Consider the following 19,391-nt stretch of genomic DNA (forward strand, 5'->3'; position numbering starts at 1 on the left):
ACATTGAGCTCCATTAAAAAACTGAAGTTTCTTTTAGTATTTAACCTAAAATGCACACACATCCTGGTAGAAGTCCCATGCCAGGGAACTTTTAGACATCTGCTTAATTAGGCAATTAGGTTCAACAGAACGCAAGTGGCTGCTGCAATACTGATGTTTTCCTGATTCAAAACATATTTACTACATTTTGGATGCTGCTCTGGACCAACACCCCTCATCCAAGCAAAACTTGCACCTTCTTGTACTGACAAAACTTTTAATTTTTTCAATGGCAGTCTTCTTTGAACTGTACCTGTGTCATTCTGCCTTAAAGTCATAGCCCTTTGCTCTAGAAGGAACTGGCAAGGTTAGCATAAGGGTAAATAACTCAGCTTTTGGGGAAAACACGATCAAGAGACACCACAATGGTTCTAAGGTCCGCTGGGCACCAACAAGTTGTGGATGTGCCACCAGTGAGACCCTCCCGGAAGGCTTTGTGTATTTACAACAATCGAAGATGGGAAATCAAATGGCTAGGGAGAAGAATAAAAACAACTTTCAATAATGGCTAAAGGAAAATAACATTCATTACTTTTCCTTATTAATTTTACATTAAACATGGAAACACTATACTACTTAAGGAATTATGAACTTTTTAAAAAATTTGGAAGTATGCCAAGTTATGAATTGCAACTAGCCTTAACCTCCTTAGGATAAGTGACTTTAAAAAAAGAAAACAATATCTCTATATTGCATTGCCTTTCCTGAGAATTTCAGGTGCTCAATGTCTATGAAAATCAAGTAGGTTTTATTGAGGAGCTTAAATTTGGACTTAGCAGCCTAAGTTTAGACTCTGAAGTTTGAATTTAATTTAATGTGACACTATATTCCTGTACAGGCCAAGCTTGGCCTCATGTTCTTTAAATAAAGCACCTTCAATTTTACTTGACAGGATGATACCTAAATTGAAAGAGAAGGTTATTTTGTCTCTACTGGTTCTATAGCTAGAACAAGTGGTCATGCAAATTATCCCATTCATAATAATTTATGCCAAAATATGTGTTATATTTGCAACAGATACCAAAAGCAGAATATTAAAGCACTGGACAGACATGAAAACTGCTAACTTACTTCCTTTTGGATGTGATTTGACAGATAGTTGGTGAATCTGGTTAACACTATGGTCTGATAGAGGGGTGAAAGGCCACTTACTAAGCCACTGATGCACACAAAACACTTCAGCATTATGTTTCGTTACATTTTTAAAGGGAGTAGAACTTTAACAGAAATAAGTTGGCTTTCTCTAGCAGTTAAAGTTTAGTAGTGGTGTGTCTAGGAGCAGAGCAAAAACACGATCCTCGTGGGCCACAGGGTGTGTTCAACGGGTATCCATGACAGCCTTCAGAAAAAAAAAATCACTTTTCTTAACCGCAAACCTTTACAAAAATCCACGGGGAACTTGCACAGAAAACAAATCTGAATGTGTGCTGGATGGCCTAGTGTTTTTCCTATCTTTGGTATTCAAAATAGGCATGACAATGGGACTAACGTAACAGCAGAATTCCCTGAAAATCCCCACACAACTTTTTCATGTAACATGTGTTGGACTAGACACTATAAGGAAAGAAAAGATACAGTCTGAGGATCTAGCCAAGAACTGCTTTGTTTCACTTTGAGCAAAAAGACAGAAGTCCAATGAACCAACCTTGAATTGTCCTCTTGAAGAAGGCCTTGCAGGCCTCGCAGGAAGCCACTCCATAGTGGTACCCTGATGCAATGTCACCACACACCAAACACAGTCTTTTGGGCATCGAGTTCAGCATATATTCACACTTGGTCTGTGAATCTTCAGCAATGGTGCTGGAGCAGTCATCATACCGTTTCCTGACCGGCCCGTTTCCCCCAAGCCCCGTGGCCGAAGGGTAGAGGGGAGGCGAGTCCAGCCCGTTCTGGTGTCCATTCATGGTGGAACTGTAGCTCCCGCTGGCGTCGGAGGAGCCACCGGGGCTGCGGTGGTTGATGCTGTCCGTCAGAGAGGCAGGGCTCGACGGTTCCGTCTTGATGTACGACGAGCAGCTGGAATCAATGTGTCGATCTTTGCTTGACATTCTGCAGAGAAGCCTGGAGTGGCGAGAGAGAGAAAGAGAAATTTGTGTATTAAAGACAATGCTCTTTAAGGCTGCTCTGGAAGGGTTAGGGACCGCACATCACTCATTCGTTAGTCAATACCTCTTGTTCTACATGAAGGTAATCAGCATAAGGGCATGACAGAGCTTTATCAAAGCTCCAGACAGGCAGTAAACAAAAACTTTAGAGAGACTAAATCCTTCTCTTCTCCCCTCCACCTCTCCCCTCCAGGCTGTGGGTCCATTTCAAATCAACTCTTCAATTTTTAACCTGCCATCCAGCAAGACAAAATATTTAATAAACAACAACTATTAGCTTACTACACTATTTAATTCCTTCCTTTTCTACCCCCATTTTCTTTCCATAAATTCCATTGTTACCAGAAGCGAATAATTCCAAGTCTGAACACAAAAATGTTCTGCCCTATGATTAATATTTGTCAGCACACGTCAATAAAACATGTATCCATCACCTACTGATCTGATCCCAGAACTGAGGAATGCATCTCCCATGAACTTTTTCTTCTTTATTAATATTGCTTTATTATATGCGGCTATTAGTAGTGGAGTAAGGCATCAGCTGAGAATCCTGACCAATAATTAGGGCTAGACTCCAGTTTCACAAAGTCTAAGTGAAATGATTCATCAGCTCTGGCTGCAATTACTTTCTAGCCATTATCCTCAGACTAACCAGTAATAACTACGCCAGCATCCCATATATCTGCGGCTCTATAGGATCTGACATTTTATGGGTCCCATTCTCAGTTTAAAAAAAAAAAAAAGAGGAATTTTTAGATAGGAGTTCTTCCTTTCAGAGGGTAAGCCTTATTTCTCAGTTCTCATCTTTTGCAAAATTTAACATTCAAAACTAAACATCTGAAACAGCCTTAAAAATTTGATTTGAGAAATCAGTGATTTCTACAGGAAAAAGTAAAATCATATTGACTATTCTGTTCTTGATGTATTTTTCTTATTTTTAAATGTATTTTGCAGAGAGTGGAAGACGAAAACAACAAGCAGAAAGCTCTGAATCAGATGTTATTTTCCTTTTCCACAGCCATGACTATGAGGCCCCAGAAGCAAATGGCCAACCCAGCGTTTTCCTGACAGGCTCTCGGGAGCTGCCAATGTGCAGATGAGCACAGCAAGCATTTCTCTAGGAAGATTTTCAGCAGAGATGCAACCACGCTGCAGGGCCACCCACCTGCACCTATAGGTTCATGTTTTCAAAGCAAACCCACGAGTCCAGATGATCTGACAGTTTTGAGATATTGTCTGTAGTTGCTCACCTTTTTGCGCATCAACAGAACTCAATTTATGCTTCAAGCTCGGGAGCTAGATTTGCCATTGCAAAATTTATGTAAGTCCGGAGACTTGGCTTAATTTCCAATTAAGATCAAAATCTGCCCTTCACTATAAATGCCGGCTTAGGATGAGATTTACCCTCAGTTTGGTGCCCATGGACCTTGGTGAGGACCTCTGTATCATTGTGAACTTCACCATAAAATACTATTAAAAACAAACTACATGTGGCTTTGGAAAACAGCCAGACTGACGTGAAGAAATGTTACCCTGAAAACTCAAAATCAGTATTTATTCTGGGCAGTGGAAGGAGCGAGCTAACTCGTGTCAGCAAATAAACCAAGGAAATGGGAAGGTTAAAGCCATGGAAGTGTCTTATTACACGGGACCACCTGCTTGTGCTGTCCTTTCCTCAAGATCTGGAGGGGGGAAAATCCCCTTGCCAGCCCACGGTAGCGTGCGCCTCCTCTCCTGCATCTGCTGCCTTGTCGCCGTCGCTGTTAATGAGGGCTGTAATTAATAGATAGCTCTCTCTTGCCTCTCCAGTTGCACTCCGGGCTAAGCACTTTTCTCAAGTCAACGTTTGAAAGAAAGCGGGTCGGCACTGACTTACGGCAGCTCTGCGAATTCCTTTTAATTTAGGGCACTTACACCACCACTCCACTTATTACCTTATAATTACTGGACCGCTCTCACATACATTATGATCTTAGACTAGAGTTAGAAGTTATTAGGGTACTAAAACATGGTGTGTCTGTCTTTCGCTCCCTTTTTCTTTCTTGGACACTGAATTTTATACAGCTGTGACTCCAAGTATTAACTATTTCACACTGTACCAACTTACTTTTTGTATTATTTTTCTGTACACTAACAACAAAGTCTTTTTACTGAATAAACAAGACCTTGTCTCTTTTCTCCTCCCTTCTGTTGAGATTCCATATGGAAAGCCTCAACATATTGCAGTAGGTGACCACTGTCTTCCCTCTACCATAACCAGCTTGATGGCTCATTTTTTCCTGTAAGACTCCCGCTGCTGATTTTTTTTCTAATCTGTGCAGTAATGAGCTGTGCTGTCACTCTGCCATTCCCAGAACAATCATTTGCAATTAATTAGTTGCCCAAATGCATGTTGCTTCAGCCAGTGCAAAAGTGGATTTCTCCCACTCCGAGCTGCTAGAACCAAAACAGGATCCCCGTTCTGCAAGTCTTAAGATCTGATTAGCAGCGTCATTTAGGCTAAAGCCAGTCTGATGATGCTTCTGAAGGAGCAGTCCCTGGTACTAACCAAGATTCATCTGCTTCTGGCCACAGCCTAAACAGTCTAAACTGGATTGGAGCACACTGGCAAAGCACAAGTTCAGTTAAAACATCAACCTTTCAAGGAAAAAGAGAAAACAACAGCCCACGACTGAGGACAAAAGCTACCTCGGCTGCCCCCAGAGAAAGGCTGTGGGGGCGCAGCGGCCGCGCTGCTTTCACCCCCGCGTTGCAGTGCCACATCCGAACGAGAGCGGCTCAGGAACCATCTTATCCTGGTGGCAGGCTGGGCCCCCATCAAATTATTACACTGAACATTTGGAATAATGCCTAAGCTACATCTCTGCAAGAGCCCTCCCTCAGTTCCCTCCTAATTACTACTTAGCTCGTTACGCTGAAGAATTCCTAGACACCACTGCATTATATGCTAAAACTACAGTTGGGGCTTAATTCTCTCTGCCTCTGTGTGTCTGAAATTCTACAGCTCTATTATTCAAGCCTGAAATATTCACAACTATCTATAAATTCAATTGTCAGCCAGTGGGTTTTATTCTAGACCTCACTTCAATCTAAAATTAGAGGCACTAAAATTCACATTAACTCTAAGAGGAATGTAGTGAATAAGACTTTATTTCAAAAGAACACCTTTTTGTCAGAAAGAGCTATTTTCAAGATGATGGCTTTATCTGCATTCAAAGAGAATAAGCCCAATTCCACATTGTGCTGTTAATGCAAAAATTTTAGGTCACATTGGATTAATAAAAATCTAAATTTAGTTAAGGTTTATGAATAGAAATAACATGTGTCATATAAAAATGTACAGTATTTATTTTAAAGCCTTGGTGGGGTTGTTTTTTTTTTCTATACTATATTTTAAGTCAAATAAATGGCAGTTCCACTGGTGGTGGGATGTTCTCAGCTAAGTTTATTAAGAGCGAGAAGCTCTCAGCTATACGTTCCTTTCGGTACCTCCAGAGAAAGTAACTACTTTCTAAATGCATCTCTCTGCCCACGTGCAGGAGGGACTGCGTATGGTGCTTCTATGGTGCAAGCTTCTAAAAATATACAGCATACACCACAACTCCTCGCATCTGTACTGCTTCCCAACTCCTTCATCTGAACAAGACTTGAAACCGGTTGCTGCTGGCACAAATGAGCAGCGACAGAACACTCCAAATGCAACTCCAGCTTTAAAAATGGTCTTAAAAACAATAATGAATAAATTGTATGCTATGTGCTCATGAAAGGTTGAATATATTATGAATTTATTAATGCAATCACATTCATCTTTCCATCTACCTGCCACATTGCTAATGATATTGATGGTGCTGACACTGGCTAAATCAGTGTCAATAATGCAAGTGGAGTTCAAAAATTAACTGCATCTGATTACTGTTTCTAAGGCCTCAGAAAAGAACGCCTTCCCATCCAAGCCACTGAGAGCTTTTTATATTTTGTCCTTGCATACAATTGGCTCAGAATGTTATTTTTTCATTACCTCCCATATTACTGACACCTAAAGGAGGTCAAAACAACATGCAGATACTTCATAACCCTTGAGCACATTTCGTGGCCGCTTTGCAAGCAGGCAATATTCTGCTCACAGCATCATTCACCGTTTCAGGGGAGCTGCACTAGTGGTTTCTGTGAGAGCAGCAATTAGTCACAATAATTACAGTGAGCACCTTTACTGTAGACCAACATGATAGTCCACTTTCACCATGTCTGCCCCTTCTTGAGCAGCAGAGTGACTCTGCTGCCACAACGGGTGGAACAGCTTGCTTTCAGATGACATTTTTAATGGAAGCTGCTATGTGGGAGCGCGAGCGAGGCAGGCACAAAGTGTTTTACCTACATAAACACTCGGCACACTAACAGCTCCATCCATCGGATTGCTCTCCAACGTGTTCCTCTAAGTCACACGCATGTGGACCAAAAACCCTCCAATTCGTTATACTCATTTTAGCCATGAAAACCTACGCATAAAATAAAGTCTTGGTCTACGTTACACAGGGAGACTGTGGCAGGGTCAGAACACAGCTCCTTCCTTTGACCATAAAGGCCATATTTCCCCTCAAATGCTGTCTTTAATGGCAGTTTCATTTCACAGGTCTGCACCAAAATCAACAGACATTAAACTGTGAGGCATTTTCCAGTGATTTCCCATACTCTGTTTCTGTCAGGATAAGACAGTAAGTATTCGGGGGGGAAAAAAAAAAGGAAATGTCGCTTCTTGCACTGCCGCCCAAGACACCTCCAGGCTCTCACCAGGTCCTATTACAGCGCTGAGTTACAATTTCAGCTGAGCTACTTTACATGGAGCATTTTCTTTCTGCTTCAGCTAATTGCACTCTAGTAAAGTGGCAAAATGTGAATCACTTAGTAGGAAAATGGGCACCAGCTGCTATTGTCAGAGAATGGAGATGCCGAAGAAAAGGAAAGCGACTGAATGAAGTGTCATGTCAGAAATCAACGGTGCAACGTGTGATTTGAGAAAACATGACTACTTTACAGAGACAGGGTGTCATTATGGCATCACAGTAATACGATGCTTTGACAACTGCTGGGTCTAACATATCATCATTGCATTAAGGTGCACTGGCTTAGTTGGGGGAAGGAACAGAAAGGATTTCTTCTTTTAATAAGAAATATTTTAAGGTCTGCTTGGTTAACCTAGTGGATGAGATCATTAATTGCAAAGTATTGCTAATCCTGTCCCATACATGCACATGCAAAACTGTTATTATGAATTAGGTCTGTACTAACAAACACTCACGTACCGCCACGCGATCAAGAGCGCTTTGTGCAGAACAGAATAGCTACGGCTTTCTGTGTTTGTTGATTTCATTTTTGACAAATGTTGGACGTTTCCCTACTCTTGGTAATCTCTTCTTTTAATTATTCTTGCAACCACCGCCACTTCCCCTTGGTCGGGGGAAGGACGGGAGCTGATGGCTGCTCCCAGAGCAGCTGGCGGAGCCGCTGGCAGCCGGCATGGGAGCAGCAACGCTTGAAGCCATCGTGTTGCTCCCAGCAGTGGCCTGGGCTAACGGATGGCAGGAGGATCTAGCTGTCCCAGCAGTTACTGTGGGTCTCTGTGCAGTGTCCTAAGCCTGCTGACGCATGGGAGGCAGCAGACTGAGGCACTGCTTAGTTCCTCTTGGCTTGACAAAACGCAAGACGTTAGCTGAGCCCCTCCGCATTTGCACGTGAGAGGCCGTCACTATCACGGTTCCTACTTTCTCTCTAAACGCCAAGTTCTCAAGCGACTGTCTTGTAACAGCTGCAAGGCCTCCAAAACCAGAGGAAATTAGTTTAGCTTTCCCCACTGCATACACATATTCATTATTGCTTCCCTTTTTGCTCCAAGTTGATTCCCCATGCTTCCTGGTTGATAAACTTTGTTAACAAGAAGGAAATGATCCTAAGATACCCCAATGTGTTGCAAATTATGACTGTTGACAGCTTCTACATTTAAGGATTACATCTGATGCACCAAAGCATACTAGTGCAATTTATCTTTAGCTCATTTCCTTGGACCTATTTCAACTGAGGGTGAGCATCTCTCGTTTACAGCTCTAAATACTGTAAGTGAGCAACTGGCAAATCAATAAAACTGTTAAATGCATAATAATACTGTGTAATTACTTACATGATGCTTTGCATAATTAACTGTCTGAGGTGTTCCTTGAGATAATGGATACTCACTGTATGGAATAACCTATAAAGCATACACTGTTTATGTGGACAGAAATTATATTTAAAACTTTCATTTTAATAATCCAAGTCAGGCTTGGCACTATATGACAGAATGCCTTCCTCTCCTGTCAAGCCCAAATCAATTCTTATGGCATTACTCTATAGCTAACGTGATATTCCACTGATGATAACTATTAGCCTGATTACTTGGAAGTAATGTAGTAATAACAAAAATATACTTAAACAAACTACTGCTATTTAATCAATATTATTGAGACAAACTAAGTGTTTTAATAAGCCTGTACAGATGCACTAACACAGGTTTAATTAAATGCATCCTTAGACATGCACAAGCTCTGCAGCATACAGATCTAACAACACATAACAACTCTTAGAATCTCAGATTAAAATCTGAAACAGCCAAAATTATAGAGTTTCTGTTACTACAAAATGATTGCTCTTTATATCAGGTACTCTTTTGGGAACCCAAAAGGTCAACAGGGAAGAATCTTGAAGACCCTGCACCTCTGAACTGAAGCACCAGACATCTGAACATGTGCCAGCCCTTAGTAACACAGCGGTACAGCACATTAAATATATGTCCTAAGAAAAAATAAATAAAATATAAAAAACCCCTAAAAGGCAATAAATAAAACGGATAAAAAATCCTTTACTAGGATTGCATATATGCAACAAGTATCCTATCAGCTGTGTCATACACCGCTACTAACACGCACAACCACAGAGACCTTCCTGCCAGAAGACTTGCCAACTTATACAGATTTTTAAGTCTTTCAAGTAGAAATATAGATCAATACTTTCTTTGTATGCTCTGACAATTCAGTTTTCAAATACTCAAAAGAAAAGCAAACATTGGAGAGAACGGAACACAAGAAGCAGATGACAGTTTAAATGAAAATATATATGATTTTCAAGTATTCCATAAAGGGATACGTGATTTTGTATTTTTGCATGTAGTAGATTATGGTTCCAGCAGAACCTAAATCTCAGTAGGCATTTGGAGAGTTTCATCTGTGATGAACATCATTTTAGCTGAGGTTATACACTCACTACTGGTATCAGGTGGAATCCACCTGATGTCTCGATCCCGAGGATTGGGTAGTGTCAAGGAGTCTTCTGGTTATTAATTGTGGGGATTCTTTTTTATTACGAGAAATCAACTGAAAGAGCAAGAATATATCAAATGCTCTATTTAGCTACTTCAAGGGAGCAATATACAAAACTTCAAAAGTAACTACAGATTTACTCAACAGCATAACAGGCTTTCTAAAGAGGGATTATTTTGAAATGATTACAGCATCAATAGCAGTTACTTGGGCCCGTCAGAAAGCCAGTACTACAGATCACAGACACACAGCTGCTCATCATTTTTTCAAAAGCAAAAAGAAGAAGAAATCTCCTTCAGTCTCAGACAGACTCAAAGTTTGTATCACCAGAGTTTCCACAATTCATATGAGCGATTTTCTTCCGCCTGCGAAAGGCAGCGCGTAGGTGCGTGCACACCGTGTACCTGCACGGGTCTCATTACCCACTTCCCTCAGTGACATTCCATAGATTTATGAGAGAAGAAACATAATTTGTTAGCCACTTAAATTGGAGGCACAATTAGAAAGAACATACCAGAAATAGCAGCAGCGAGTGAGCGCCTTAAAGACTCAGAGCTATAAAGCGAGCGATCCTTCCCTCTCCCCTCACTCCTCCACTTCCCGAGGGCCTTTCTCTCCTCCCAACCACACACCATAGCTTTAAACCCTCCCAAACACACACAGAGGCAGCTAAAGAACTACTTGGCGAGTTGGAAAATGACGTTTTCCTGCAATCAGTGTTTAAGTGAATGTTTGTCCCAGTGTGTTACACCATGCTGTCAGCTAGCAGCAGGGAGCCGTTGAGTTGTTACTACATTTGATTTGACTGCCAGTAGGAAGCTTTATTTCTACCAACTGTTAGTTGCCAGCTCTCTGGATATTCTCTTACTTGGAGAATTTTTTTCTTTTTTTTTTCTCTCATATAGGCTATTATTTCTCTCCTTTGCTCGGAAGGCTCTTAGCACAGGGGAGAAGAATCTCCACATCACAGTAGCCAGCCCGCTGACACTGACTGCCTTATCTGCAAAAAAGTAATTGCATTAAGGCATATACAGCTTGGTCCTGACACACACCAAAGAAGAAAAGGAGTTTTTACCTCAGGACATAGGAATGAGACATGCAAAAGATGGGTGTTACGTAAGCAAGCCGAAGCATTGGGATTTTAGTCTGATCTTTTCTGAAAATACGGGATTAGAGGCTGCAGGTATAGGTAAGAGGGGATACCCTGCATGAGTTTTCCTCGCAAGGAAAGCATTTTTTAACCCAGAGCTTTCCACGTTTCCCAGGCACAGCTTTTGGAGTGCTTTTTTGTTTACTATCCGTGTGCATTTTGAACGGTTCCTCCTCTAGCAAACGAGACCCTGTAACTTTCACAGCCGTTTATAATGCTGCCTCTTCCTTCACAATGATGATTTTGATAATTAGGATCTAATTATAATGGATCTGACAACAACTTCCAACAAGGAAGAGCATCTTTAGAAAAATGAAAGCATATGCGTGAATGGCGCAGGGAAGTGGGGGAGGAGGGGAGGAAAACGTTCCTGTGAGACGAGCCGAGGACTCCGGCTGAATGGAAAAGTAATTAACACTAAAGAGCTAAAACTGTAATTAAAGAAAATTTCATTAAAGGGAGGCAGGTGATTCCACTTTCCTAAATATGACAAGGTGCTGTATAAAAATAAAACAGCAGCCCGTTTCAGTGAGTGGAGCAGGAAAGCCATGTCTTTAACCAGATCAAATTCTCGAAATTGGCTGTCAAGACGGGATTGTTGTGATTTATACCCGTCTATCAAGTGCATGAAAGAGAGAGACAGGAGAGGAAAAGAGGCAAGCTGCTGTCGCTTCCATTCGCAAAGCACCTTTAATTTCCACAGCACCATCTGTTACCAAATCTAATTCACATTCCCTCCTAATCTGGTTTAGTTCCGTAATACTAATTCTTCCACTGCTCTTATGAACATGGCTCTCAAGAAAAAGCTTTGGTTCTGGGTTGGTAAGAAATTGAATATTATACAGTTAAGGTTCTGGTGACTTAAGTGAAGCATGCTGTCCATTAAAATGCACTTCTGGTAAAGGGATTTGTTACCAGCCAGTGCAGAGATAGGGAATTGCTCACAACTGAGAACCACAGAGGGATGATAGGGGGAGGGGAGGGGAGAAGAGAAAAAGAAGGGGAAAAAAAAAAAAAAAAACACAAGGAATGATAGGAAAGTAGGCTGGGGACATGAAAGCAGAGGTTGTCATAAAATACAATTGTTGTCAAGTTCAGTCACATTCAGTACCAGCTATAAAATCACTTCGTCACGGTCTCGTATCGGAAGCTTCAAACTGCATTTTTTGTTAAAGAAACCAAAAGTAGCAAAATGTAAGATTCTGCATAGCGGAAAGTATTTCTTTCAAATTATGAGAAACAAAGGCACGTAAGAAAATGAAAAGGTAGGAACCAAAATCCAACGACGTTTAAAAAACGGTCTCCCAAATGCCTGCATTTCAGCAAACACCGTGTTATTACTCTTAACTGTGTGAGGAGGACAAGTAGCCCAATCCCTTGGCTTGGAAAGAAAGTGAAGGCCCAGGCCTTTCCTGCAGCTAAGTGTGTTCAGAAAAGCAGCCTGATCCACAGGTCTGGAGATGATTCTGCTTTCTTTCTGCTTCATGTACGTAGCTCCTCAACTGGGCTCTCTTGCAATCAACAGTGGAAAAAAATAAAATATAATAAAATATAGACAAGAATTATTACTAACGCTCACCACCACCATCACATTATCATAAATATTAATTAGCAATAGCCATCTTTTCCTTTTTGATTTTAACTTTAAAGACCTGAAATTGCATTTTCAAGGAGCTTAATGTACCCCGATCTCTTCCTTACAGCTAGGTAAAAACAAGTACGGGAAGGCAAAGAGCTGCCTAACGCTCCTCAACCGGGCAGCGACGCAGCCGGAGGAGGATCGAGGCTCTGCAGGCTCCGGCACAGCACATTCTGCAGGATTGTTTTTGCACTCACTTTAATGAAACCTCACATTAGAAGTGTGAGCTTCTAATCCGGGAACTTGCTGTGAACTTTCTGAAATAAGACCTTGCCTATTTTTAAAAATACATGGTATTTTCTAAAACAATTTATTTTAAGGCTAATTGTGATTAGACTCAATTAAGTCTCATCTCTTCTGTTTTCTACATTAAAACGTTTATTTTTCTGTTAAGGTAATTCAACTTGTGTGCAGCCTTCCCTCCCGCAAAAAGCCTATGGCAAGAACAGCTTTAGCCAGCGCACAGAGCAATGTGTGAGCCATGTGTGGCTGTGAACAGCTCAAGGTTTCTGTGCATTTTTTTAAGATTTGAAATAGGCAGGCAATACTACGAAAAAAATTGTGATTAAATAATAATACTACACAATATGCAAAAGGAAATACTAGTGTTCATTACACGAAGGAGTAATGCATAGATACATAAAAAAATCTTGGTAGAAGGAAAGACTACAAGTGTGTAACTGCTATGAAACATCTTTGAAAAAAGATGCGAATTCTGAAGAAGTTTCCTCCGCAAGTATTACTGATTCACAAATTGCTTAAGTCATCTGAAAAATTTTATAAACAGTGTAAGGTTTGTTATTACAATGGGAGGAGTAGGCAATGAACAGAGCCAGAACTGTTCCAAACACAGCATAATATTTGTCATTCATTATGGGTCAAAAATTTGGATATGAAAGAATAAACTCAGGGACTTTGAAGCTATGAAAATTTACCCTAGCTGATGGTGTCACTCCTCAAGCAGCAACTGAATTTAGAGGGTCTAAGTTCCTGATGCTCGGATATGTAAAATGGAGACAGATCACTAAAATCTGCTGCACCCAAGAAAAAACACAGTGACATCAAAGGACTCAGGGACCACTGACTATGCAGTCTATCTTATTTTCTGCCCAAGAATTTACACAATACAACTCTGTTGTCAATGCACAACCATGCTACGTTATCTAGAACCTTAACATCTACAAATGAAACCTGTAAGGAAAGTGAATCTCCTTATCTGAATTTATTCTCTCTGCCTGGCTATTCATCTTGATTCTAGAAACACCAGAAATTAACAGTAGGTTAAAAAAAAAATGTGTGTTATATTACTGATGACCAAAGTATTGAGAAAAATCAGAGAATTTACAGAAGAAAAATCTATCCGTCTTAAGTCCTTTCTAGTTTGTTTTGGATTTTAATGTGTGATTACATATCTTTTTTAAAAAAATAAACCTCTGGCTTTTCACAGTTCCTTGTTCTTCACATGTTACTATGTGTAATTCAAACCTATTTATGCCACTGGGTTTACGTGTCAGAGATTTGCCTCTGGATATAAGCAGCAAAGGTCAGGAAGGAACTAGCATTAATGCCTTGCAATTTCTAAATGTTTGCCTGACTCCAGTAAGTTTTCAGGATGAGCTTTTCACCAAGTCTTGGCTTGGGCTTCATTCTTTTTCTCTTTTGCCTTTCTATTTTCAGTGAGAGTCAAAGGCAGAAAAGAAGAAAATGCAGCACGTTAACGAAAATTCATCTAAAGCAACGACTGCGTCCCAGCCTATGTTTTGCATTCAAAACAAGCATGTTGCTACTTGTGATTGTGAAGCAATCGACTCAATATACTGCAATTATTTTGTGCTAAACCCTGTGGTCATCACTCAGGTAGGAATTCTCTCAGGGATTTGTCCAAGAAAAGCTTTACAAGACCAGACCAGGATTAATTACCTCATACTGTGTACTGTAAATTTCAGTTATATTTTGCTCAAAGACTTGCTTTAATTATTCTAACAACATAAAGTCTGGATCAGAGGTGTAATCCTTGTACATCTAAAACTTCTGCTTAAGTTTACTGTATTTAGGTAAGCAGTGAATGAAGGCCTGGCCTGAAACAAACAGTGCACTCAATCATTAAACTAGATCAACAAACACGTTTGATTCTGAAAAGTTTTGTGCCTCACTAGCTTCAGCGCAAGTTCAGGCTGCTCAGCAAAATATGTGATCACCTTTTCACTTTTGAAAATAGATTAAATGATATTTTTACCAGTCAGGCTTCACATTTTATACCATTATGTCAAACAGCCTGCATTTCACTGAGAATCTGCCACCAAATCTGCACCACTACTGAACTGGCTCTTTGCAAAGCAGACATCCAAGACTGCCGTGTCTTACATTACTGCAGCTTCATACAGAGAATTTCCAGGAGTTGTAGGAAAAAACAACTTACGAGCTACCACGATAAAGCCAATACAAACTCCTAACTTGAACTGTCCAAAGTTGGAACCTTAATAACTTGAGGGTGTTTGCAGAGATCAGCACAAGCACCTAAGGCAGCACACCCTCATCTACGCCTATATCAAATAGGCTGTCAAATCTAAAATGGGACATCAAGTGAAACATCTGTCATAGGACAACAAATAATGATAGCCAAAGGATGATGTGTGATTGGTTTACTGTACATTATATAGGGATTGTTATCCTAAGGTTTTATTAAATATGAGAGCTTAAGATTTATGCTATGGGTGATAAGGCCAAGAATGCTGTAAAAGTGAAAAAATATGGCAACAGTATGCTGTACATCACCAGTAGGATAATTATTTATATAAAAAGTTGGCATTCCTAGACTTCCAACACATAGGCATGAAATTCATATATTCAAAGGAGGCATAATAATAACCTGTCAGCTTGTGGTGATAGATATGTTTTTAATCCAAATGACCACGATCTCCAGTCTACCTGTCATAAAGGGACACAAAAAATTGGAATTTTTCTTTCATAATTCCTTAAATCGAAAGGGAAAATGTGGAAGCATGATAAGTAGCTCAGGCCAGTGATGAGATGGACAGGCTCCCAGTTAGGGGGAATAAAACTAACGCCGTTTTCATTCGCTACACGTTCAGACATAGAGACACAAGATATTTACCTTTGCCTGTTCAAGTATACCCTTATAATTCCAAGTTATATAACACACAATAAGGGATTACTATAAAGACTAGAAAGTGCATTGCACCACTCAGATGTCATCCAAAAGCATTTCTGGACAGACGAGCACAGATGATCAGCTACATCAGCATCTTATTGACTTGAGGTGCTTGCCTCTAACCGTCTTCTGTTCTTAACCTACATGCTACCAGAAGCGAGTGCCTGACCCATATATTTTAGTTTATAAAAAATCACTCAGTCAAGCAGCCCTAACAGGAATTTAATAAATATATCGGTCCTCTCGGATATAGGGAAAAAGGGGGCAAAACTACAGTTTATTCCTGTCACTCCCACCACACACACATATACCAACACATGGACCACAAATCCTCCTCAGATTGCACTCTTCCAGGGTTAAAAATGGCAAAGAAATTTAACTAAGTTAATTTTAACTGCTGAAAACGCAGGCAGACTGCTCAGTTATTTCATTTTAAAAGATCTTCATTTTCCCATCTGTGTTATGGCAATTTTATTACACATTCGGCAAATTTACAGTAACAGGATGTTCCCCTGACAAATTAATCACTTTCCAAGCATTTTATCATATAAATAAAATATCACCTCAAGAGAGAAAATCAGCTCAATCAGTTGATTTAACCCATCTTTCGGGGAACTCGTCTGAAACAGATTGAGCGCATTTTTTCTGAAGAGGGACTGCGCTCACATCCTCCTGGACTCCCAGCTCATATGGTGAGGTTTTTCAAAAGAAAATATTTAGAGCTCGCTGTTAGCAGGCAAGATTTTCACCGCACGGTGGGAACCGCGCTGCCGCAAGGACAGGCCTCTGTCAGGAGCCACGATTTCGAGAGCACCTCACTTGGAAGTTGGTACCGACTGCGACTGGGGAACTACATTTCCCCTTGGATCACTCAGGTGCCTTCATTTCCACAACACTTCGCTGGTGGCTTGCAGCAGTCATTATAATAAACTAGTTCTTTCTTTCTTTATGGTGCCAGTCTACACTAGTGCTTTAGGAATCTCACAGTAAAATAACACCCAGAATTCCAACTAAGTCTGCAGCTGGTCAAACCTAATTACCTAAATTACCTAATTTGTTTAGTTGTTTTTTTTTTCTGTTTGTTTGTTTTTTGCTTTAAACATCTTTTGCACTTTTCAATCATTTTGAAGATGAACTTTGGTAACTATGAAAGATAGGAGATGGCAAAAGTAAGGATGAAATCTATGAGCAAGGGAGAAGAGGGTTCAGCTCCAGTTTTAGCAAACTAATCCTTAAAGCGATTCCTTGCCTTTCTGGAGCGAATCTGTCACTGCAGCAATTTAACCTCTGTGCCATTTAACCTCTCTCCTCTGCCCTGCTCCCACCCGCCTTCTCCTTCTTATTCAAGGACTGCTAACAATGACTAAAAACAAGAACAGGGCGGCCGAGCTCTGTTCGTGCCACTGGAGCCTACGGTTGTTCCAGGTAAATGAGTTCACCTTTGGTACGTTTTCTTCTGGAATTAGTATTAGAATTTCCCGGCTCCTTTATTAATACAGGCGCTTTGTGTTTATTTTGACTCTAAAGAAATATGAAGGCAAACCAAACCAAGCCAGACAATGCAGATACATAATTCCCGCAACATGACTGTACTCTTCAGTGAAATAACTGCACCATCCTCAGCACCACTGCTGCGGGCGCCAAGTGAAGATACTCCAGTTCACACACACACGGGCAGTCCTGATCCCTCATGTTTTACTCCCTCAGCAGAATAGTGACTTCACCTCCCAAATACTGACAAACGAAAAACGCATATAATTTACGAAGTGTTTTTATACGGAATGCTATTTTATAGCAACATAAATGTTAATATTTGCTATTTAGCCCATATAATTAATAATTCTCTAAACAGCTATACTAATAACTGAGGTATCAATATTAAAAGCAACATGTATTGCCAAAGAAGCTCTGTATTGATGATATTCTATCAATACAGAATTTGTAGATGAACAAAGATAATTTGTATGAAACTAAAACATTTCATACCCTGCATGTAACTTATATTTAGTAACAGCACTGGGCGAGAAAAATTGATGTTCACAGTTTAATCCTATAGCTGTCATCAGGAAAAAAAGTGCAGTCTTAACATACAGTATGTGTCATGGGATGTTTTCTTTCCTCGAAATGTAAAAAACAGATATGTTTTCCTGTTCTAATTAATGCATATTTCTATAAGACTTGGAGCAGATGGACCCTTAAGTCACTGGAAGATACTCTGCCCTCATTTTGTATCTAAAAATACAAATTTTGTATCCAAAGATAATTGAAAGCAGTGCTTTCGTTGAGCAGAATAGAGTAAATTTCAAACACCGCAATGAGAAAGTAATAGAAAAAAAAAAAAAAAAAAAGGCATCGCTGATTCACTTTCTCCTCCCTCGCATCTTTAAAACCCAGCAAAGTTGAGTGAGTTTGAGTCATGTCAGAAGCCAGCTGCAAACGCAGCATCCTAATGGGCAAAGACGCAGCTAGCGGCCAGGAAGCCCTTTGGGAAGCGGGTGCAGTGGATTCCGCAGCGCGACGGCTCCATTCCTGTCCAGGCTCAGCCTGCCCGGTTACAGGATCCGGCCCGTGATATTACGTAATATCGAACCAAAAAAATATAACAATACAAAGGCATTCATAAAAGAATGGGCCAATCTTGCAGAACCTACGTATGAGAGAAAGCTCCAGGATATGAAGCAACCTCAGAGAACAGCAGAGCACAAGGAAAGGTTAGTATACCTTCTGCAGCCGATGACAGAGAGTCTTTTGTTCCTTGTTTAATCCAAATTTTAGCTAACATCCACATAACCTGGCACCACATAAGTAGGGCAAGCTCTCTTCATTAGACACACCTTTCACAGCCTGTGGTGGGCTTGAACAATCCTGCACATGGCATTTAGATGCCGTGGCCTGAATTTTTGGCACACATGGAATTGCTTCCATCAGCCTTTAAATTAAAGATTAACCTCCTCCTTTGAGTATCAGGTTCTTGCCATTCTGAACTAACTACAAATGCTTGTATACACCATTAAATATTTTAATCAAGTCTTTTTTTTTCCTGCAATAGTTCCCTGATATACCACAGAACATGTACATCTTTAGTTACCTCCATCTCATGAATCATGTTTTTGATGGAAGATGCATATTCATACTAATTCCGACACTTTAATGCAATCTCCAGGATCGTAACTTTTACAAGCAAAAACTCTTTACTCTTAGGAAGATACAAGACCAAAAACCTTTTAATTTGGGAGATGACAAAGTGGATTATTGGTTAGCTACACGTGCCAGGAGGTGATCCATTACCATGGACGCTCTACCACAAGTAGATGATGTTGCCTTAAGAGTAGCTAGAGCCTTATTGGCTTAAAAAAAAAACGTAAAAAGGGTTTTGCATGTGAATTGAACTTAATAGGTTTGACATGGACTAACCTTAAAGAATCCAATCCACTCAAATCCCTTTGAAGGCTGCGGCTGAATTTCATGCAAATCTTAGAGAAGTAGCCAGGCTGTTAGGATTGCAAGATGCTGTGTCCCTTTCTTCTGCAGATCTAAAACCAGGCAAAACAATGACACGAAACCCTCCCACCATTTCAAGGATACCTCTTAAGAAGCTCCTGCTTTTATTCTTTGGCCTGGGCAAGTTTGACATTAAAAATTAGAAAATGAGAACAATCTGTATGCAAACAGAAAACCGTATGCTTTCTGAGTATGTATGTAGAATATGAATTCTGCATTTTTATCTTTTAAACAGAGCAGTGGAATAAACTAATGTTACTCCCATCAATAAAAATATCTGATACATACAGTTATAAAAATGTTTAAGACAAAAGGATTCAGACCAAATTCCTATGCTTAAGTATAATACTAATTGATTTTTATCTTTTATAAAAATAATTCAGTTTTAACAATAAAAAATATTTCACCATAGTCTAAGCCTTTTGGTGATTTCTTTTTG

At 40.1% G+C, this 19,391-nt stretch overlaps 1 protein-coding gene across 3 annotated transcripts in view; it reads right to left on the reverse strand.

Moving 5' to 3' along the window:
* The window catches only part of ESRRG (estrogen related receptor gamma), a 363,399-nt gene that overhangs the window by 117,985 nt on the left and 226,023 nt on the right, over window positions 1–19,391 (reverse strand). For all 3 annotated transcript variants that reach the window (XM_088532075.1, XM_088532066.1, XM_088532058.1), the window contains exon 2: window positions 1,685–2,100. In XM_088532075.1, coding sequence (XP_088388201.1) covers window positions 1,685–2,087 — 403 coding nt within the window. In that variant the 5' untranslated portion in view covers window positions 2,088–2,100. The remainder of the gene's footprint in view (window positions 1–1,684; window positions 2,101–19,391) is intronic.

Source organism: Tinamus guttatus, unplaced genomic scaffold (genome assembly GCF_059628265.1).
Source record: "Tinamus guttatus ecotype Peru unplaced genomic scaffold, ASM5962826v1 Tinamus_guttatus_pri_ptg000033l, whole genome shotgun sequence".
Lineage (NCBI taxonomy): Eukaryota > Metazoa > Chordata > Aves > Tinamiformes > Tinamidae > Tinamus > Tinamus guttatus.